At 39.5% G+C, this 22,990-nt stretch overlaps 1 protein-coding gene across 1 annotated transcript; it reads left to right on the forward strand.

The window, feature by feature from the left end:
- The first annotated feature begins 968 nt into the window (after positions 1 to 968).
- Positions 969 to 13,580, forward strand: CCDC196 (coiled-coil domain containing 196). Its single transcript, XM_024133896.1, has 10 exons — positions 969 to 1,018; positions 1,123 to 1,275; positions 2,590 to 2,686; positions 3,722 to 3,772; positions 5,639 to 5,716; positions 5,919 to 6,002; positions 6,529 to 6,588; positions 6,958 to 7,099; positions 13,222 to 13,292; positions 13,461 to 13,580. The coding sequence occupies exons 1-10, from the start codon at positions 969 to 971 to the stop codon at positions 13,578 to 13,580; spliced, it is 906 nt and encodes a 301-aa protein (XP_023989664.1).
- The last annotated feature ends 9,410 nt before the right edge of the window (positions 13,581 to 22,990 follow it).

The raw sequence follows: 22,990 nt of genomic DNA on the forward strand, positions 1-22,990 counted from the left end.
GTCTGATATAATTCTACCTTGCCATTGTGATATATCACATTTTAAAGATAGGAAAGTAGGGGCTTCCCTGGTGGCACAGTGGTTAAGAATCTACCTGCCAACGCAGGGGACACAGGTTCGAGCCCTGGTCTGGGAAGATACCACATGCTGTGGAGCAACTAAGCCCGTGGGCCACAACTACTGAAGCCCGCATGCTACAGCCTGTGCTCCACAACAAGAGAAGTCACCGCAATGAGGAGCCCATGCACTGCAACGAAGAGTAGCCCCCACTTGTCACAACTGGAGAAAGCCCGCAAGCAGCAACGAAGACCCAACACAGCCAAAAATAAATAAATAATTTTTTTTTTTAAAAAGATAGGAAACTAATGACAATTGGCTCATGTATTATATTACTCAATATTATACCCATACCTGTATTTGCCAGTTTGGCCTCTATTTTTTTAAATGTATCCTAGAGGTATCTCCTCCTCCTGTCTCCCAGAGGCAGATGCTTTGTCTTTATCTTTTCCTTACTCACAGAATCCAGTGCTGTGCCCTACAGATAGCAGGCATTCCATGGAGGTCAATTGCCATGGAAGATGGAGTTGATGAGTTATTTTTGACAAGCCATCATTTTCTAACACAATAGGAATTCCATAATATAGATGTGTTATGATTCTACCCTATTCAGTCAAAGACTTCAGAATAAAAATTTTGGCACTGGTTAAAGCTAAGGCAAGAACTGCTCAGATGTAGTTAGTAGTATTTTCAGTCAACAAGCTGTCACTGATGTTGGAGTTACATAAAAGACCTGTTAAATCTGTGGTCTTGGCGCCATTGTGACCTCAACCTGTAGCTAAAAATCTGTCCAATGCAACAGGAGTTTCAAGAACAGCAGCACAAAAATGATGACTTAACTGAATGGAACAAGAAGGCACATATTTTCAAGAAGACCTTTTTTATTCTTAGAGTAGAAGTTTTCCTTCAAGATGACAAGTGCTTCAAACTCTCCAGGATCTTACTTATCTTCCAAAACAAGGTGAGTCTTTGATGGAAGATGCCAAGTGGTAACTATCCAGGAACGAAAAGAGGGTCTCTGTTATTAGCCCGGGATGAAGGCAAATATAGTGTCTCTTCCCACAGAAGTTCAAAAATAGATGACAACTACTTGAAGGAGTTGAGTGAGGATTTAAAAATAAGGAAGCAGGAACTGCTAGAGATGCTAAAACCTCTAGAAGATAAGAACAAGCTGTTATTCCAGAAGTTGACGTCTAACTTGGAGGAAAGACAAAGAAGGTAAGTGTTCCCTTCTCAGGATTTCCTAGAAGGGGGAAAGGCAAGAGAACTTTAATCCATAGGATTTAGCAATGATTATTTACATTTTTTTAAAGGTTTAGACCTTCAGCTATAGTAAATTAAAAAGAATGTAACCACAAAATCAGGGTGGCAAGGAATCCTTCTTCTTTTAGTAGAATTAAATATAACTCAGCTCATCTCACAGGGCTACAGTTATTACTTTTCTTCCCAAGAAACTGTTAAGAGACTTTACTATACTCAATCCATCATGGTCACACAGATAGCTCCTCATTTATGTTTGTGGAATCACTTTAGAATCACAATGGAAGAACAGAGTCATGTATTGCCAAGCAGTGAAATGGTAATCATTTCTGAGCATCAAAGTCCTCTGGATTAGGGTCTGGCCTTACTAAATGTACTAGGCAGTTGAGGTCTTAACTCTTTGCTAGGGCACTCACTGTTCTTGGGATCCACCAACTCTCTTTCCTTTCTAGTTTCAGAGAATCTCACCTTAATGTGTCTACCTTCATTCTCTACCCTACCATAAACATTTCAGGGAGCTCAGACTTTTGGAAAGCAAAAGCCAGGCAGAAAGTTGTGAGAACAAACGCCAGGCAGAAAGTTGTAGTCAAGCACCAGCTGTTTACAGCCGAGAAACTCAGCCCTCTAAGGGCAAGAGAACACAAAGTCTTGCTTCTTTGCTTATAATTAGAGAGGGAAAAGCACAAAGAACATAAGCATAAGTTAATTAATACCTTTAAAGAATATCCTCTCTTACAGTCATAGATTTTATATTCAGATTTTGTCAGAAACTTCTTGATGGCTTGATTCTCTAGAGGCTACCATAAGGATATAAGTGGGTTCTCCAGCTAACTCAAATGTTTTTATGTGGAGAAGCAAAGTAGGGGAGATGGACAGAGATGGGGGTAGGGAATAATTCTGAGATTTATCCTTAAGACAAGAGGTTCTTCAACCTCCTTCTTCACAGAGGCAAAAAAACGCCCCTTTCTACCCCAAAAGTCATATAACAAAACTTCCTTCTGAAGGGGTGGAGAGGAGTCTCACTAGCTGTTGGAGACCTAAGTTTTGAGCCTTACAGAGCACAGAATTCATTATAGAGCACATACCTAAGGCAAACGTCGATTAGGAATGAAATTGTCTTTTGGAGACCTTCTATGTCCAGGACTTCCATAAATCTTGTGATTTCAGCCCCTATCTCCCTCTCATGGTAGAGTAGTTTCTGACTGGTCATGGAATATTAATATTTCTTTTTAGGAAGTATTATGTTTTGTGATATCTCTGTCTTCTTTCTAGTCTGCAGATCATGAGGCAGATTATGGCAGGGAAGGGGAATGGTGAATCTTCAGTCATTGAGCTCATTAAGGAAGCAGAAGAGATGAAGCAGAATCTGGTAAGAGGTTGGTGGGCACTCCAGGGAATGGCCTTCTGAACAGGGCTCTTAATTCCATTGCTGTCAGACAGAGTGCTCATCTCTAGCATTGGTGCTCCAACACTCATAGGTCCTTGATCTAGAAAAGTCCTGGGTGAACCAAAGGGAGTCAGGGGAAATGTTGGGAAGAATAAGAACTAGCTAGCAAAAATTCTATTGCTTTGACTTTTGAAAATCTTTTTATCTAAAGGTTAATGAATACAAGCATATTAACCCCTCACATTTCAGAAGAAATAGAAAATAACCAAAGTAAAAGAAAGAGTTTGGTATGAGAGATTCTTTCAAGATTTTTAAAAATTAACAAGAGAGGACTTCCCTGGTGGCACAGTGGTTAAGAATCCGCCTGCCAGTGCAGAGGACACGGGTTCAAACCCTGGTCTGGGAAGATCCCACATGCCGCGAAGCAACTAAGCCCGTGCGCCACAGCTACTGAACCTGTGCTCTAGAGCCCCCGAGCCACAACTACTGAAGCCCGCGTGCCTAGAGCCTGTGCTCCACAACAAAGAGAAGCCACCACAATGCGAAGCCCGCGCACCGCAATGAAGTGTAGCCCCTGCTCTCAGCAACTAGAGAAAGCTCTTGCGCAGCAACAAAGAACCAACACAGCCAAAAATAAGTAAATAAAAATATAAATACATTTATTTTAAAAAATTAACAACATAAAGGATCTTAAAAATTAAAAATTAGTGATCTAAGCCCCAAAGAAACTGCCATATGATCAGAACATCTTAAGTGTTTCAAGTGTGAGGAACTCGCTACTATATTGATATACCACAATTACCATAATTAAAGTTACTATTCCAAGTTGTTATTATTTATTATCATCATCATCAATCTCATGTCTCATGTTCCTGGGTTTGGGGCTAGGCCCATTTATTGCCTTCCTCTGTGGTTTACTATGCCCCTACCCCTTAGTACCCCTATTAGTAATTTCTTCCAACTTTAATGACTAGACAAACACATATTTCTATTTTCTTGCTTTTTCCCCTCCAACAGGAAAGGAAAAACAAGATGCTTTGGAAAGAAATGGAGATGCTATGGAAAAAGGTATGTGTGCCTCTAAGGATCTCTTGAAAGTATCTGTCTTACAAACCATAATGCAAAGAAGCTTCCCTTTTTTCTGGTCCACATCCTCATTTTTTCATGTCTCTGTTTCCACCCATGCCTCATTCCAATTCATTCTCTGATCTTATTTAAAACAATCAAGTAATGTCATTCTTCTTAGGAAAACCCTTTACAGCCATTCCGGGCATAGTCTGGCTCTTGCCTACCTTTCTAGTCTCCTCATAGAAGTCCTCCCCTCCCACACTGGCCTCCACATGCCAAGACCTTCCTTTCTAAAGACTTTTGCTTTTGCTTTATCCCTGGGCTGTAATGCTATTTTCTTACAGTTGGCTCATTGTCATCCTTCAGGTCTCTGCTTAAATGTCACCTTCTCAGGGAAGCCCTCCTTATTCACTCCACCTGAAAAAGGACATCACCCCCCACAACACTTCCTATTATACAATTCTGTTCATGTCTTCCTTAGCACTTTTTATAATATAAGCTCACTATTTTTTTTATTTTATTGTGTTATTATTATTTTATTTGTTTCTTATCTCCCTGCCCTGTTCTGGAATACATGCTTCTCCAGTATCTTGATTGCTTTGTTCATCTTGGAATCCCTAGCATGTAGCACAATGCTTGGCACATAGTAGACAATCTATAAATGTAAGTTGAATGAACTAATACCTGATTCTAATTCCCCTTTGACTTTGCAATAATCACAGCATTGTTTAATATAAAAATAGTATGGCCTTTTGCTGGGAAACCAAGCAGGGGTAGAAATTCCTTTGTGGACTAAGCCTTTGGGATCCAAGTGCTTTTTCACAAATTATGAGACCTGAATAGAAGATTGTCTTGTGATATAAACAGGTGTGAGTGTGATCTCTGACTGCTTTTTCCATCTCACCTTTCCACAGATAATTAGGATACTATCAAGCCCTGCATCTTGTACTGAGATCTGCTCCTAGTTCTCAGTGACAGCTACAAATCAATTCTATGAATTGTGAGAAGTTTTAGTTTCTGAGTTCTTGAGTCTTAGTGATAGGAAATATGCCAGCATCATTCCTCTATTAAAATCCAGTTTCTCCAGAGCTCCCAAAAGACTTTGTATAAGGGATGTCCATATACCTGAGCTTGTGATTGACTTTCCCTCCCCATACTTTTTTTTTTTTTTTTTTTTTTGCGGTACGCGGGCCTCTCACTGTTGTAGCCTCTCCCGTTGTGGAGCACAGGCTCCGGACGCGCAGGCTCAGCGGCCATGGCTCACGGGCCCAGCCGCTCCGCAGCATGCGGGATCTTCCCGGACCGGGGCACGAACCCGTGTCCCCTGCATCGGCAGGCAGGCTCTCCACCACTGCGCCACCAGGGAGGCCCTCCCCATACCTTTAGACAATGAGAAATAGACAAGATCATATGCCTAGTGGTTAAGAAGACAGACTTCAGAGTCCAAGAGATGTGGTTCAAATTCCAGCTCTGTACTTTCCTACCTGAGTGACCCTAAACAAATGACTTAACCTCTCTAAGACTCAGTTTTCTTATCTATAAAATGGAAATAAAAATAGTCCTGTGAGGATTAAATGAGAACATTTGTAATGTAGTAGAGTAAGTAAGTAATGTAGTAAGTAGCTTACAGTAGTGATTGACATATAATAAAGGTTCAGTTAATAGTTTTTATTATTATAAGTTTCACTCAAAAGACCAGATGGAAGGGCTCATTCCATTCTGAACCTCCTTTGGTAGTACACTTTTCATATCAGGCCCTGAGAGTTTTCTGACTGGCAGGAACCAAAAGACTTGACACCTATTGGCTTTCCACTTCCCTCATGAAGTCCCAGTAATTTAAAGCTTTGCCAAAATGTCTCTCTACAGACATTCAGCACAGAAGAACTCAGTGATCAACAAAAAGCACTGCAGATAAAGAACAAAGCAGACTTACAGGACAGAAAGGCAAGTGGACTGCATGGTGCTTAGAATTTCAAAGTTGTTGATGTCACACAGATGGCAACAGCCCGTTGAGAATCAGGACTGATTAGGGTAGACAGATAGGAAGGATCTGGGCCTTAAGGGTATACTGGATTTACTGTCTGCTAAGACATTGCATTTCTTTCCTGGGACCTCCTTTTCCTTTAGCTCTCTTCTTTCTTCCCAGTCTCCCAAAACCCCCTCATCATCTAGGAAGACCAAGAATGAACTGGAGACATTGTGTGCAGAGAAAGTGAAGGAAATAAGGAAGGTAGTATGATCTTTCTGAAAGTAGTGGCTTTTAGAGCTGATAGATTAGAAATCTTTAATGTAGTAATAATCTGCCTAAGTGTGCTCCTGAACTGATACAAAATTTTATAGGAGATCTGGTTCCCTTGGGGTAATACATTTGAGTCAGAGTGACACGGCAAGTTTCTGGTAAATCATGATAGCTAGAGCAAAGTGGGAAAATCTGTACCAATAATGACAACTTCGAAATAGCTATGTGATGTCAAAACACTTGTTAATTTGGTTTTGAACATTTATTTAGAGATATTATGCTTGTATCTAATCTTCCCGCAGCCAACTCACTGATAGAAAACGATCCTGTTCATTTAGCTTTTAGCTTTGCGAGAGTGGGATGTACAGGTGATGCCAATTAAGAGGACTGCAGTTGAAACCAATATATCAGTGAATCTATGACACCATAATTTTGCTATAAAGTCTTTGCAGCATATTGAGAAAACTGATTTCTGATCTCAATTTACTTTGTCGCCAGAGGCTCTTTCTTCCACCAGGAAAAGCAACAGAGGAAAATGGAATGGGTCAGGTATCAGAAACAAGCTAACTTCATTCAGGTACTAAGTCTTCCAAGGCTGGACACAGGGTACAATTTCATTCATGTAATATAGAGGCTTTTAGTTTCCTAATGGTAAACCTGATCCTCTCATCTGGATTACCAATTATCATGCTAAAAGAAATGTTTTGTGGGAAGATGACTGAAGAGACCTATCTTCAGCTTCACCTTGAGTATAGCACTTTTTCGCTATGATCTTGATTTTGCCCTATTTGAAATGCGGGAAAAAATCACACATAATTTCTGCCCACTTTTAAAGACTGAGCATGATAGGATCATTTTTAATCTTTGAGTAAAAAAGAATTCAGGTAATAGTGGATTTAGAGAAGCCAATACTATATGAGTAGTTTTGAAAAATGTTCTCTTATAGAATGACTTTAATGGCAAAGTGATTGAGCTGAGAATTGAAGCCTTGAAGAACTACCAGAAGCCCAATGATCTGAAGTTATCACTGTACATATGGCAGAATTTTGAGCCAAAGCAAGCATTTTTGAATCTTCCTGGGTTCCGAGGTAGATAGAGTATCATAGGTACACAATTTGAGGTTTGTTTTGTTTTACATTGGAGATCCCATTACCTGTAAAGTGATAACACAATACCTGGCACACAGTAAGTTAGTTAGCAGTGTTATAATAAATGTTTGCACTATCATCATCATCATTATTACACTGAAACTCTTATATCAAGATAAGGATTCCTCTAGAGGAAATAAAATTTTCCTTTGTAAAGACTGAGTAATATATTGTGTGCTTAGCATATGTAGTTGATACATAGTTGACACCTGATAAAATATTAGTTTTCTCCTCACCTCGTCCCCTTTCTTAGGAATTAGAGTAGTTTGATCTCACAAATCTTATTGGAATAGACTCTGCTACTTCAGAATAGAAGGTCAAAGAGACATCCGACAATGGTTGGTTGTGAGTTTCACCAATCCAGATATTCCTCTGGGAGTTTCACCATTTCCCGACCCCAAAGAATTTATGGCATCATTAGAGGAAATCATATAGCTTATCATCAAAAAATAAAGGAATGGTTTCTGAGGGACAGGAAGAAAGGGCTCTTAAATTTTCATGGATCTATGAATCTGAACTCTGTAATTTTAAAAAGAGACATGCAGGGGCTTCCCTGGTGGCGCAGTGTTTGAGAGTCCTCCTGCCGATGCAGGGGACGCGGGTTCGTGCGCCAGTCCAGGAGGAACCCACATGCCGCGGAGCGGCTGGGCCCGCGAGCCATGGCCGCTGGGCCTGCGCGTCCGGAGCCTGTGCTCCGCAACAGGAGAGGCCACAACAGTGAGAGGCCCACGTACCGAAAAAAAAAAGAGACATGCAATAAGAAATCATGGCTAAGGGATGCCAATGTTTTATCAGTATTAATATGTATATCTCTAATTTCTTCTCAATCATATTCCATAATGGCTTGAATAACTTATAAAATCACACACAGCATGAAGATCAAATAAACAGATGACTAAATCAAGGCAAAGGGAAAATAAGTTGAAGCCAGGTAAATACATAAAAATGTGTAATGAAAGTACCATACAGTTGGTACAGGTAGGCTTCAGTCTTGGTTATGAATTTCCCCAAAAAAGAAACATGAATTTATGGTGTCCACAAAATAAAAATAAACCAAGTTCTCAGAAGAAACACAGCTTTTACTGGTACTGAAATGAGAGAGAAATTTCTCTTCCAGGTCCTCATCAGGGGAACAGGACACTCTATGTGTGTCATAGTAGCTAATGTCCTCAAAAATATTTCTAAAATAAATTCAGAATCTAAATTTCCTAGGCTGTTTCTTATCTGTTCCTTGGCACAATATGATAAGAAATTATTGATGTGAACTTTTTTTAAAAGCGATGGATCAGCTCAAGATGATTTGGTCCAGGTCAATAGCACTCTGTTGGTCTGACTTGATCCATATTTAAAATTTAGAAAATCTGGATGATTGGAGGAACTACCTATCCTTCAGCTAGTGTTCCATTCATGTCTCCCTTTTAACTGTTGTTCTGATAAGAATTGGAAAGCAGAAAGCTTGAGGTTTTCTTCTCCAGTAAGAACCTGGAATACAACCAGAAGCAGTATAAAGTCATTAAGATGCAAATTAAAAAGATAGAGGAGGGGAGGGTTATGAGGGCGAGAGATCCACGTCTTATTTCATTTAAAATTAGCTGAAAGTCATCTCAAGGGATCCATAGAGTAAGGAGCCAAAAATCTTTTCACTCGATTCAAATCAAGCCAAGAAAATAAATAGTGAAAGATTCCATTCAGCGTGATCACCCCGGAAGATTTTTTTTCCTTTGCTTGCAGAACACTGAATCTCTGAACTCTGAACTAGAACAGCCTACAGATCAACATCCTCTTTTCTATTCTCTCCTCTAATGCTTCTGGAGTATTAAGCGATAGGACACTAAACTGTTCAGTTACCACAAGTGCATGTAGCCACAGGCATGTGTGACCCATTGCTTGTGTGTTATTGATTGCACATGCATTGAGCACTTATTGTAGACCAGTTTCATTTTCTAATACACACATACACAAAATCTCTGAGTTTGTTTGAGCCCAAGTGGGATATGAAATTTAAGTCTTAGATTTTGGTTTTATTGACCTATTTATAACCTAGTGTTTAATTATTGAAAAGAAAACAAAAGAAATATTAGCTTTCTTCATAGAGGGATTTTTAAAGTAGTTATATTAAGATATTATTACCAACAGTAATATGTGTTGTAAACGAAAAACAAATGTAGTTTTCTATAATAGAAAGTAAACATAATAAGTATACAGAGAACAAAATTTTAGTATTCTAACACAGTGCTGAACCCTAAGGCCTGTTTTAATCTTTATTAGGAAGTGAGATCAGCAAGATGTAGAGAGTGTTAAAGAAAATCAGCACCAAACTGAAACTCTTCTCCTTGATGCCATCAAGGTGTCAAGTTTGAAAGGATCAAAAAAGGAATAATTTTCTCACTGTGATTTATAGTATTTAATGCTGTGTTCCAGCACCTCCTAAATTTATTGCAGGTGCCTCCTAAAATCATCTCACCATCAAATTTTGGGAAATAGCAATTTCCTGGGAAAAGCACTGGATTTAGAGTCAGATAAATGAGCTGCAGGCCTTACTCTGAGGCTATTTAGATGACCTGGACCAGTCATTTTGTTTCAGTGTTTTTCTTTATCTCAAGCAACCATAATATATTATAGAGCATGTTGAAAACATGGTTTTGTGTAACCCTCACAATGATTCTATGGGGCAGGTATTATAGAACAAGAAGCTAGTTCAGAGAAGCCAGGCTTCTGACTGCATATCCAAAGCTCACCTCCTAAAAGATGCTGTAAAGTGACAGTGTTCCAGTATGTGATTTCTTATGACTCTTCCACATCTAAAGGCTATCATTTGAATTCAGTCTTATCACTTGTTTAATGTATAATCCTCCCAATAAAGAATCATACCCCCAACATTAATTTGTTCAGTAACAAAAGAAATACTACTTCGAAAAGGGGTTGACAGATTTGTAATTCTGCATTTAGACCAGTAGGTGGCACCAATCACATCCAGGCCTTTAGTCCAGAAACGGTGGTAATTCAGGAACCTGCAGGGAGGCATCAGTCTTCTATTGCCCTTAGGACAAAATGTGCTACATTTATGTATCAAATGAAAAAATTAAAAGATCTATTGGTGTTTTCTGCCATGCTTTGTGACACTGAGGTGTATTACTGGCAGCCTTGATTATCCCATATTAAATTCAGCATTCTGCTGCAAAATCCATACCTATTATTATACCACTCCTTGAACTACAGTGTCCTCCATTCCAAAAACAGCCACTGTCCCACCCTCCACAATCCCTAATACTGTTTGCTTTTTTCCTACCACAGATAAATCAGGCGATCAGGACAAGGAATTAAAAAATCAGGCAATTGCGCAAGGTGGGGACCTTTTGAAGTTTAAGTACTTAGTAGTGTTCCTGGATAATGTTCCTTTTCCTCTAGTTTCAAAAGAATTGAATTTCACAGATCTGTCTTAAAGGATTGAATGTAATTTTGGACACACCTTCCAGCGAATCAGGGTACAGGCCCTTCTGTTATAGGCATTTCCAAGTAGAGGGAGGGTTATCGCACTGCTCTTCGCCAAGAATTCCTCCTCCCACATCGATTGTCCTGTGTGCTTGTTGGCTGCACTGCAGTGGTGTGATCTGTTTGGTTGGCAAAATATAATCCTGTGTTAATACTGACTTTGTAACACTTCAAGTAATCCCTATTTGCAAATTCCCTTGAGGCCCAGGTTGTATGTATCATTAGCCAGGTCAGTCTCATCGGTTTAACATACTTCATCACCTAGTCTTTGTGGGTTTTTTTTGTTGTTTTTTTTTTGTGGTACTGGGGCCTCTCACTGTTGTGACCTCTCCCGTTGCGGAGCACAGGCTCCGGAAGTGCAGGCTCAGCAGCCATGGCTCACGGGCCCAGCCGCTCCGCGGCATGTGGGATCCTCCCGGACCAGGGCACGAACCCGCGTCCCCGGCATTGGCAGGCAGACTCTCAACCACTGTGCCACCAGGGAAGACCCTCACCTAGTCTTATAGGAGAGAAAAATATTTTATATCCACGGTGAAGTCTTTCCAGAGACGGGTCACATTTGAAGGGATTTACTTCCAGACCAGTATAAAATTACAGTTTGACCCAGAGTGTACGGCAGCCCTTCCCAGGCTTCTGTAGAGTCAAGAGAGCAGTTCTTGGCCTTTGGCAGTCACCCATCTTAGAGCGCACAGGCACGAAGCAATCTTTAAATTCAGCTGTTTCCCATCACACCTGCCAGTGTTTAAAGAAGAAGTTTATCTTCCATAATAATAGAACTGGTGATAAGACACTTGACTCTGACAGCCTTGCTTTTCTCTCCTCCCCTATCCCACCCCCAAACGCCCACCCCAACTCTTAGCATTTCCTTGAGCTCTTTTAAGAAGCTGAAGGTTGCATGTGAATATTTTGCTACACTTATAAATTCAGATGAAAGCCCAGTGCTGTGGGAAATGAATACTCTTGAGACCTTATTTATTCTATAACTCCCTCTGTTCTGAAAGCAAGTCATTCTCCCCAGCTTCAACCTTTACTTCACTTTAGTATTACTCCTCCTGATGGCTGAATATACTCCAGCAGGTGCTGCTGAAAGGAAAATAGTAGTGTTAAGCTAAAATTCTGAAAGGCAGGGGCGGAAACCCACAGCTGGCTCCAATCTGAGTCCTTGATAAATAGCATTGCCCTCAAATACAGGCTATTTCAAGCTTTGCAGCAACTTAAACCTTTTGAATGTCAGCCTTCGGTTCATGGTATTAGTAGCTCATGAAGTTAACTTTTTTTTTAAATTTTATTTTAATTAATTTATTTTTAGTTGCATTTGGGTCTTCGTTGCTGCACGCAGACTTTCTCCAGTTGCAGGGAGCAGGGGCTACTCTTCGTTGCAGTGCCTGGGCTTCTCATTGCAGTGGCTTCTCTCGTTGTGGAGCACAGGCTCTAGGTGCGCGGGCTTCAGTAGTTGTGGCACGCGGGCTCAGTGGTTGTGGTGCACGGGCATAGTTGCTCCGCGGCATGTAAGATCTTCCCTGGACCAGGGATTGAACCCGTGTCCCCTGCACTGGCAGGCGGATTCTTAACCACTACGCCACCAAGGAAGTCCGAAGTTAATTTCTAAACTAGCTCATTCTTTCACTTCCTATAAAACTCCACAGAAGTCCAGGGGAAAACAAAAGTCTTCTTTCTGAAATATAAATTTTGAAGGTTGAAAAAAAAGTAAACTGTACCTGTATTGATATTATGATTATTTCAGTGAGTGACAGACAATATATTCTAAACTTTTTTGCATCACACAATCAGGAGAGCAGAAGGTTGTCTAGGATTAGGCTGTCATACTTAGCTAATAGAAAGAAGATCCCCAGTTAAGTTTGAATTGCAGATAAACAATAAATGTTGAGTTTAAATATGTCCCAACTATTGCATGGGACATACATATACTAAAAATCATTTGGTGTTTATTGAAATTCAAATTTAACTGGGTGTCCTATATTTTAGTCTGGCAACCCTCACCTAGGACTGACTCACCACAGAGCCTATTTAGCACCCTACAATTCTCCCTCTTTCCCTTTTTATTCTCTCCCTTTCTCTCTCAGTCTGTGCCTGTTTTTCTCTCTGCCTCCTCTTTCTCATCCCCAACCCCACCTTCATCTTTTGTTTGTTCTCCCCTGTCCACAGTTACCCATTTTTGTGGAATATGTGTCTGGGTTACCAGAGGGTGTACAGATATGTGCGTGAGTTATCATCTCATTTCTTCATTTAAAAGTTGTATTTGAAGCACACTTTGTAGGCTCTCAAATAAAATTGTTTTTACTTGATGTAATCTTCAAACGATTTTTTTTTCCTGTGGGACATGAGCTCTCAATGGAAAAAAAAAAAGGTTTGCCACTTCAACTTTAAAAACATTGTTTGATGAAGTTATTTTCTAAAACAACAAATAGAAAATCCACATCAATACTAATACCAGAGTCAGTCCTACAGTGATATGGTACTATGATGAATGCTAATAGCCTTGCAACTCAGAATAAAACTAGGGTTTTCTACTCAAAGAAAGCTCACATTTTCCTAATTTTCCCCATCAGGTACCATGGACACTGCAACTATGAGCAGAGCAACTACTGGCAAAAGTGAATCTAATGTGAAAATTACTTTGGTTTTCGAAATCATTTCAAAGGCTTGAATAGATAGTGGGTGTAGAATTTTGGAATGCATTTGTTAATATTTTTAGTATTCTAATTTAATATTTTTAGAGGATTTGCAAATGAGTGCCAGGACACTTGGTGCTTTAGCTGTCGTTTTTTTCTGTTTTTTCCTGTCTTAGAGAATTCTGGGCACAAAGACCTACACAGAACAACAAGGAGCTAAAGGAAGTCAGTTTGATGAAGAAAGAGGGAAGCTCTTTTTTCTGAGGTCAAGGCCAGATGAAGCGCTGAAGGATTAGAAGGCTTTCACTCCCTTTGCTTTGGACAGATTTAAAGACTAGCCATTTGTGTTAATTAAAATCTCTCAAACCTTTTTTTTAAGTGCTATTTCCACTCTCTCTCCCCTCCACAATGGGTAGAAATGCTAGTTAGATGCTTGGCCTTAAGCATGTCAGGAATTTAGTCATTTAGGGATTGTAAACAGCCTCTGATTATTTTGATAGCTTTTGATTTTTGAAATGACTAGATTCAAACCACATTGTATGTTAACAAGTCCATAAAAAGCTGCTCCTCTCCACCTCTGAAGTGTTTAATTCTGGGCAGATCCTCCACTAGCAAATGAGCAAAAGTAGTTACAAAATAAGGAAATAATACTCCATAGACTCCTCTTACTCTTTCACCCACCACACCCATCTGCCCTGTTGATACTGCCTCCTAGTTATCTATTCCTTGAATATCTTCTGCCTTCCCAGTGCCACTGTTTTAGTTCAGGCTCTCTTTCCTGCCTGGATTACCACAGCCTATTTAACTAGTTTCACTGATTCCAGCCCCTCTAATCCATCTTCCACAGCACCACTGAAACTATCTTTTCTAAAAGAGAAATGAGATCATGTCACGTCCCTACTGATTTCCCCTTGACTTCAGTATAAAGTCCAAACTCCTTCACAAAACACATAAAGATCTGCCTCCTGCCTACATCTCCAGTCTCATCTTTCACTGTAACCCCCTTCCCTCATACGTCTACAGTGAGCTGCACAGAACTAGTTGCAGTTCTCCTGATGTACCATGAGTTCTGTTATATCCATGCCTTTGCACAAAGCTGTTCCTCTGTCTGAACGATTCTTCTCTTCTTGTCTGCTTGACCGTTGTCTATTTGACCTAAGGGCCAAGTTTGGTGCCCTTCTACTATCCCACTAATTCTCAATCCTAGTTGTGTATCAGAATATCCTTGGGAGCTTTTAAAAACACCAATTCACTAAGCCCCTCTCTAGATCACGTAAATTATGATCTCTGAGGGACTTCTCTGGTGGCGCAGTGGTTAAGAATCCGCCTGCAAATGCAGGGGACCCAGGTTCGATCCCTAGTCCAGGAAGATCCCACACGCCATGGAGCAACTAAGCCCGTGCACCACAACTACTGAGCCTGCACTCTAGGGCCTGAGAGCCACAATTACTGAAGCCCGCGTGCTGCAACTACTGAAGCCCACGTGCCTAGAGCCTGTGCTCTGCAACAAGAGAAGCCACCGCAATGAGAAGCCCACCCGCGCACCGCAGCAAAGAGTAGCCCCAGCTAGCCGCAACCAGAGAAAGCCCTCTTGCAACAAGGAAGACCCAACGCAGCCAAAAATAAATAAATTTTTTTTTAAAATTATGATCTCTGAGAGAGAGGGCAAAAGCATCTGTAGTTTTTAAAAAGGTCCCCAGGAAATTCTTATGTGCAGCCAGGTTTCAGAATCATTGTTCAGGCTACCTTACATCTACCATAACACTTAGCGAACTATCTTGCAATTGTTTATTTACCCAGCTATTGATCTCCCTTACCAAATTGTGTGCTCTTTGAGGCCCAGGACTGTGTCTTCTTCATCTTTTCACTTTGATCACCTAACACAGTACCTGGGATTTGATAGAGCCTCAGGTATGGCATAAGGCCACAGAGAGTTAATTCCAAAGTCCCAGGTCTATTGACACCCTGTTTTGTGTCAGTATGATACCACTGGATCATACTGTAGTCCCTGAGATCTTCAGATCTTTTCTTTAAATAAGTTGTCATTAATTTCCTATCTCATGTCAATATGAGGAAAGTTGATTTGTTACAAAACACTTCATGACCTGTAGGAATCCCTTGTATGGTGTAATGAGTAAAGTAAGCCAACTAAGTAAAAATCTTCCCTCTCCCAAGGTCAATTTACATTTTTAAAGGTTGCTTTAAAGGCGGATTTTTTAAAATGTACTTTCAGACTGGAAAACTTTACATGAAATCATAGAATTTGGGCATTAGATGGGACTTTAAACAAGTATAAATCTCCATCACTTTACAGAAGAGGACACTGAAGTTCAGATATGTTGAAAGGGTGTCCAAAGTCCCATATGTTACTGTCCCACGGTAACAGTTAAGCTAATTACCAGAGCCTGGTATTATTACTGCCAATTCATATTCCAATTTAACTCATATCTTTCCTCTCTTGACCACAAAAATAACAGGCTCTGCAGTCCTGAGACAATTAGTTTCATGTTCTACCAACTGAGTTAGCTGAGTGTGTAGTCCACATTCTGTTTCAAGAAAGCCACATCTGTTCTTATCTAGGCCCTCTGTGCTTTAGCAGTCCTGAAAGATTTTCCAAGTCACTTGGATTAGACAGAGCAATGAGAAGAAAAATCAGGAATATAAAATCTGATTGTACCACTGACTATCTGGAATACATCATTTAATCACAAGGCCTTTGATTCCCATTTTAAAAATTGGATTAAAAGAACACCATTCAAATGTTTTAAAATCATGTTTTTTGTTTGTTTGTTTTTACCCTTGAAATGGGTTTAGATGAGTATCTGACCTTTTTTCCCATTTTTTTTTTTGTTAACCAAAGCATGAAATAAACAATTCACTTGCTAGCAGAGATGTATAACTTCTTAAAAAGTGAATCATTTGCCATCTCTAAACTACTGAAATTGTATGTTCATTATTATTAGGCTTAATCACCTTTCCCTCAAATGTTCCAAATCTTTCAATTTCTTCAAAGCACAAAACTGAAATATTATAGCCTTTTTTTTCTACTGTCTTTAAGACTTCACATTGGATTCCGACTTTCACTTATATGGCAGTGCAAAGTTATCAGTTAGATTGGATGGCTATGCCTGGGTGTCTGCATTTTGATAAGTCCAGAATATGGATCTCAGCTTTGTGGGTACAAATTTATTCGGTCAACTTACCCAACAGATCAGAGACTCATTCGAGATACCCAAACTCCCAAGAGAATCACTGATAAATCCAATATTAGTTTAAATTACAGGGAGGGCTGTTCCTTCCAATATGGTTGGAATATTTCTATATTTAGGGCATTCCCATCTCAGAATCAAATTATTAGCAAAACTGAATTAGTAATCAGAAAATATTTATGCCACTGAAACATTACAATTTTATTTATACTCATAATGTTCCAGTTATGTTTCTCTGAGAATAAAATCACTGATACTCTTGACTATACTTGGGAGATACTTTTCAATTTTAAATTCAACTGAGGAAAACTCTATCCCATCAGCAAAACATTTAATAACCATAATCTTGGGTAGTACTATTTTTGTGGCTTATCTCATTTATTTTACCTTGACATTCAAGCTATTCAAAGAATATTTGCTAACATTTCACCCCCAAAAGTTGCTTTTTTGCAATGACTACAAAGTGATTTGTAATGTTTGTCACACTTCTTTCCTAAATGAAATAAGGCCAACAACAACAGTCTGCTATTTTCATCTTTAATCTAGAATTGCAGTCATCAAAGGGGACAAGGGACAGTATGCAACATTTTGCCTTACTCTTTTAGATCCAGGCAGAAAAATCCAGCTTTAATATTGTTTGTGTGAACTCTGGCCACGTTAGCTGGTGTCTCCTTTTATAGGCAGAGGCTTCTGCAAGCTGTTACATGCCAAGGCAAATTTCTAACAGCCCCTCTGGTACCTTGGGAGTAGCCTGCACTGCTAGCAATTCAAAGTCCCTATTGCCTTATATGTTCTGTATTTAGTCATCAAATATTAGGAAATGGGAAGAAAACAAGGTTCTGTGTTGGAAAGGGATACACGCTCTGCACCCAATCAATCCCACAGCAGGCGATACACAGGCAGATAAATATGAAATGTAATTATTACATGGTAAAATGAGATTTTTCAGCACAACTGAAAAATCCATCGTCTCTGCTTCCTTCACCAATTCATTTATGCTTCCTAACATTTCAAACTTCTACTGAAGGTTCATTTTAAGCTAAACTACTGTATAAACATTCCTATCGACCATACTTCCTCCAATTATTAGTCAGCCTGGGAGAAAATGAGGTTACTTAGGTTAACAAAATAATTTTTTGTTGCTTTTATAGAGACAAAACTATTTTTCTAGGGTAGTTGGGCTTTGATTATATGGAAACCAATTAATAATAATAATTTTTGATTTTTTTAAAAAGCTCACTTAAACTTAATCCATGTCAGTGGTTAAGTTTGGGACTATTTTTTCTCTTCTTTATTAAAAATATTTATTTATTTATTTATTTGGTTGGTTGCACCGGGTCTTAGTTGAGGCAGGCGGGCTTCTTAGTTGCGTCTCACGGGTTCCTTAGCTGTGGTACGTGGGCTCCTTAGTTGTGGCATGTGAACTCTTAGTTGCGGCATGCATGTAGGATCTAACTCCCGGACCAGGGATCGAAGCTGGCCCCCCTGCATTGGGAGCACGGAGTCTTAACCACTGTGCCACCAATGAAGTCCCAGGGACTATTTTTTCTTTATTTGTTTATACTGAATACTAAAAACTGAAGGCCTTGTAGACAGAGCCCTTTTAAGAAATTAAATAGTTTCTGGACACTTAATGTTACTTTTCCATTTAACAAATCTCATTCTCCTTTCCCTTATCTAATAATTTCTTCATCTTCTAGCAAATACTGTCCTCCTCCTCTTTCGTCTACACTTTCTTTGAATTAAGGAGGGAGAAAAACCAGTGCTTTCTTTAGAAATAAAACTTTTTTGTTTCTAGTTTCCTTCTTTTATCAGGTAAGCAGCCATATAAATAAGTGGTGACCTTGTACATTTGTAAATTGTCAGGACACACAGGGAACAGCTTCTCTATCTTCTGAATATTAACATGAAACAATGTGGGTGGTATCAAATGTATAAATTAAAGCCCTCAGAAAAGATTAAAATCTATAGTAATGGTAGAGAGAGATAAGAGATTTTGTGTGTGTGTGTGGGGGGTGGGTGTTATGCATTTATTTTCCCAACTGGTATGCTAATTCAGATGCCTTAATGGAAGTATCCAGCTTTTCAACTTTTTATCACCAGCAACAATTTTAAGTCTCAGTTGACATTTCAGTTTAAACCCTTTCTGACTAACTACTAATCTATCAAGGCACTAGCCTTACATATGGTACCCAGATGCATCCTTCCTTGATCTTTGTCTATTTGGTAGGGGTTCATCTGATCCTGATCCTCTGGGTGAGCACATGACTGAGGCCAACCAATTAGAAAATGTTATTGCCTTTGCCTTAGTGCTTTGGGATGGAGACATGACCTAAACTTGTGGTTTCCAAGATTTTGGTCTCAGGACCCCTTTACACTCTTAAAAATTATTGAGGACTCCAAAGAGCTTTTGTTTAAGTAGGTTATACCCATTGGTATTTACTATATTAAAATTTTTTAAATATAAGAATATACAAACACACATTCCATTAGCTATCAGAGAGATGACATCACTACACATCACAAAGCCTCTGGAAAACTCTACTGTATCTAATGAGAAAATGAGAGGAGAAAGACACATAATGGCTTAGTATTAGTATGAAAATACTTTTGACTTTGTAGATCCTCTGAAAAGATCTTGGAGTCCCCTGGTGTCCCTAGATGGACTCAAAAACTACTCATCTAAATTATAGCTTACAGAAGCCAATACATGTCTGAACTTCCTAGCTGCATGAGCCAATGAATTCCTTTAGGCTTAAACTAGCGTCAGTCACTTGCAACCAAAAACAGCCTCATTAATCTGGATTTCCAGTTGGGGACCTCAGAGGAAGAGAGTAAGTGTGAGGAAAAATACAAAGGACTGTGGCACAAAATTATTCAAGCAGCAATCTGGGCAGCAGAATATAATATCAAAAGCCCAAGGAAGGAAAAGTTCAATTAATTTTAATAAACATGGCAGACATCGGAAAACATTGTCCTAGTTGTTCCCAAGTAAGTGTCATCAAACTCCATGAGAAATTGATGTGGCTCAGCTCCACTTTACTAAAAGATAACAAGGGCATCAGAACTAAAACCAAAATGTCAATTTCATTAGTAGGACTGACTAAATTTATCTTATTAGACTTCGGAAATTTCTAGTTTAGAAAACTACTTCTGGGGGAAAAGCATTAGGCTATTTAGGTCAAAAATTTAAAATTTCCCCAGTATTCTCTACTCTATAGAGCTGTATTTTCTCTAGAAATGTGTCTAATTTCTAAATCTCAGCTTTTTATTTCTTTTTAAAAATTATTTATTTATTTTTGGCTGCGTTGGGTCTTCGTTGCTGTGCTTGGGCTTTCTCTAGTTGCACTGAGCGGGGGCTGCTCTTTGTTGTGGTGTGCAGGCTTCTCATTGCGGTGGCTTCTCTTGTTGCGGAGCACGGGCTCTAGGCCTGTGGGCTTCAGTAGCTGTGGCTCGCAGGCTCTAGAGTGCAGGCTTAGTAGTCGTGGCACACATTCCATTAGCTATCAGAGAGATGACATCACTACACATCACAAAGCCTCTGGAAAACTCTACTGTATCTAATGAGAAAATGAGAGGAGAAAGACACATAATGGCTTAGTATTAGTATGAAAATACTTTTGACTTTGTAGATCCTCTGAAAAGATCTTGGAGTCCCCTGGTGTCCCTAGATGGACTCAAAAACTACTCATCTAAATTATAGCTTACAGAAGCCAATACATGTCTGAACTTCCTAGCTGCATGAGCCAATGAATTCCTTTAGGCTTAAACTAGCGTCAGTCACTTGCAACCAAAAACAGCCTCATTAATCTGGATTTCCAGTTGGGGACCTCAGAGGAAGAGAGTAAGTGTGAGGAAAAATACAAAGGACTGTGGCACAAAATTATTCAAGCAGCAATCTGGGCAGCAGAATATAATATCAAAAGCCCAAGGAAGGAAAAGTTCAATTAATTTTAATAAACATGGCAGACATCGGAAAACATTGTCCTAGTTGTTCCCAAGTAAGTGTCATCAAACTCCATGAGAAATTGATGTGGCTCAGCTCCACTTTACTAAAAGATAACAAGGGCATCAGAACTAAAACCAAAATGTCAATTTCATTAGTAGGACTGACTAAATTTATCTTATTAGACTTCGGAAATTTCTAGTTTAGAAAACTACTTCTGGGGGAAAAGCATTAGGCTATTTAGGTCAAAAATTTAAAATTTCCCCAGTATTCTCTACTCTATAGAGCTGTATTTTCTCTAGAAATGTGTCTAATTTCTAAATCTCAGCTTTTTATTTCTTTTTAAAAATTATTTATTTATTTTTGGCTGCGTTGGGTCTTCGTTGCTGTGCTTGGGCTTTCTCTAGTTGCACTGAGCGGGGGCTGCTCTTTGTTGTGGTGTGCAGGCTTCTCATTGCGGTGGCTTCTCTTGTTGCGGAGCACGGGCTCTAGGCCTGTGGGCTTCAGTAGCTGTGGCTCGCAGGCTCTAGAGTGCAGGCTTAGTAGTCGTGGCGCACGGGCTTAGTTGCTCCGCGGCATGTGGGATGTTCCCAGACCAGGGATCGAACCCGTGTCCCCAGCATTGGCAGGTGGATTCTTAACCACTGGGCCACCAGGGAAGTCCCTAAATCTAGCTTTTAGAGAAACTTCTGAACATTCTTTTCTAATAGGCTGAGTTTGTAATTTATATGTTTACATAGTAATCTATTACCACCTGTACTGGGTTGAATAGTGTCCCCTCAAATTTCACATCCACATAGGACCTTGGAATTTGGAAATAGGGTCTTTGGAGATGTGATTAGTTCAGATGAGGTCATACTGGATTAATATGCGCCCTAAATCCAATGACTGGTATCCTTATAAGAAGGGCAAGTAAAAATACACACAGGGAAGAAGGCCATGTGAAGACAAAGGCAAAGACTGAGTGATGCAACTGTAAGCCAAGGAACTCCAAGGATTGCAGGCAACCACTGGCAGCTAGAAAGAGGCAAGGGAAGAATTCTTCTCTAGAGACTTTAGAGTGAGCATGGCTTTGCTGACACATTGATTTTAGATTTCTGGCCTCTAGAACCATGAGAGAATAAATTTCTTGTTGTTTTAAGTCACTGAGTTTGTGGTACTTAGTTACGGCAGCCCTAGGAACTAATACATTGCCTAATTCAGTCAGTCAAAAGTTCATCTTAACTCTATTACCCTTCCTTTGGGGAAAATACTATGTTAAAATCAACCAGAGCTTCACCTTACATCCATTTTTAAAAAGAATGTGCTAAATACACCTAACAAAATTTACCATTTTAATCATTTTAAAGTGTACAGTTCAGTGGCATTAAGTATATTCAAAATGTTGCTTGCACCCATTTGTAATCCACTCAGTTGTGGCTATTAGCCAATCGGGAAAGAGGCAAGAGTAGAATAAGCCTTAGTGGAAGAATAATGCATTACCAAATTTGTTCTTGCTTACATCTAGTGCTAATGAGGAGAGTCTAACCCCAGAAAAGCCAGTAAACTTTTGCCTTATTTATATTAAAAGTGTGATTAACCACAGGAAAACTAAAGTACTAGGAGGACTAAATGTAAATACACCAGTACCAGAAAAACTCAACTGTCCTTCATTCAGTAATTCACTTCTACTGATAAACTTTCATCTTTATAATGAAAGTCATTATGACAGCCAAGTGTTTACCCATCTTTTATGTTCTCAGTTAGTGTAAACTCAATTTTCATTAAAATCTCAGGAATGGAGATAATAAATCCCTGGGCACTTCTAATGCTTTATATACAACCTCTGAAATTTTCCACTTTCTACCCGCCCCCCCCACCCCCAAATATGTTCCTGAGACATTTATCAATCTTTGGAAATGCTACTCTCTTCCTACTTTCCAGAAAGTTTTCTTTGTTGTAACACTTGATTCCCAGATGAATTCTGAATAAATGTCACATGGTAACAGGAGTTAAAAAGCATGTGGATACTGCAATATTCATTCAATAACCAGCAGTAAAACAAAAAGTCCCACTAGACAGCAAGGTCACTAGGCTTTTCCTGTGTATATTTTGTTAGAGCTTCCTAAATTCAGCTGAGATGAATATACTTGAGGAAAATTGTTGAAAGACAAGCATCTATTATAATTGTCCAGTTTAATTCTATTAACATTACTTCTTTTCAGCAATTTTAGCAGGTTTAACAAACTAACCTCCATATACTTTAAAAGGCTTAATTCATCTTCACCCTTCCCAATTAAAATTTTTTTAATGAATTTATTATTTATTTATTTATTTTTGGCTGCATTGGGTCTTCGTTGCTGCGCGCGGGCTTTCTCTTCTTGCGTTGAGTGGGGGCTACTCTTCGTTGCGGTGCGTGGGCTTCTCACTGCGGTGACTTCTCGTGGCGGAGCACAGGCTTCAGTAGTTGCAGCATGCGGGCTTCAGTAGTTGTGGCTCGCGGGCTCTAGAGTGCAGGCTCAGTAGTTGTGGCGCACGGGCTTAGTTGCTCTGTGGCATGTGGGATCTTCCT

Source organism: Physeter macrocephalus, chromosome 11, assembly GCF_002837175.3.
Source record: "Physeter macrocephalus isolate SW-GA chromosome 11, ASM283717v5, whole genome shotgun sequence".
In the NCBI taxonomy this organism is placed as follows: Eukaryota; Metazoa; Chordata; class Mammalia; order Artiodactyla; family Physeteridae; genus Physeter; species Physeter macrocephalus.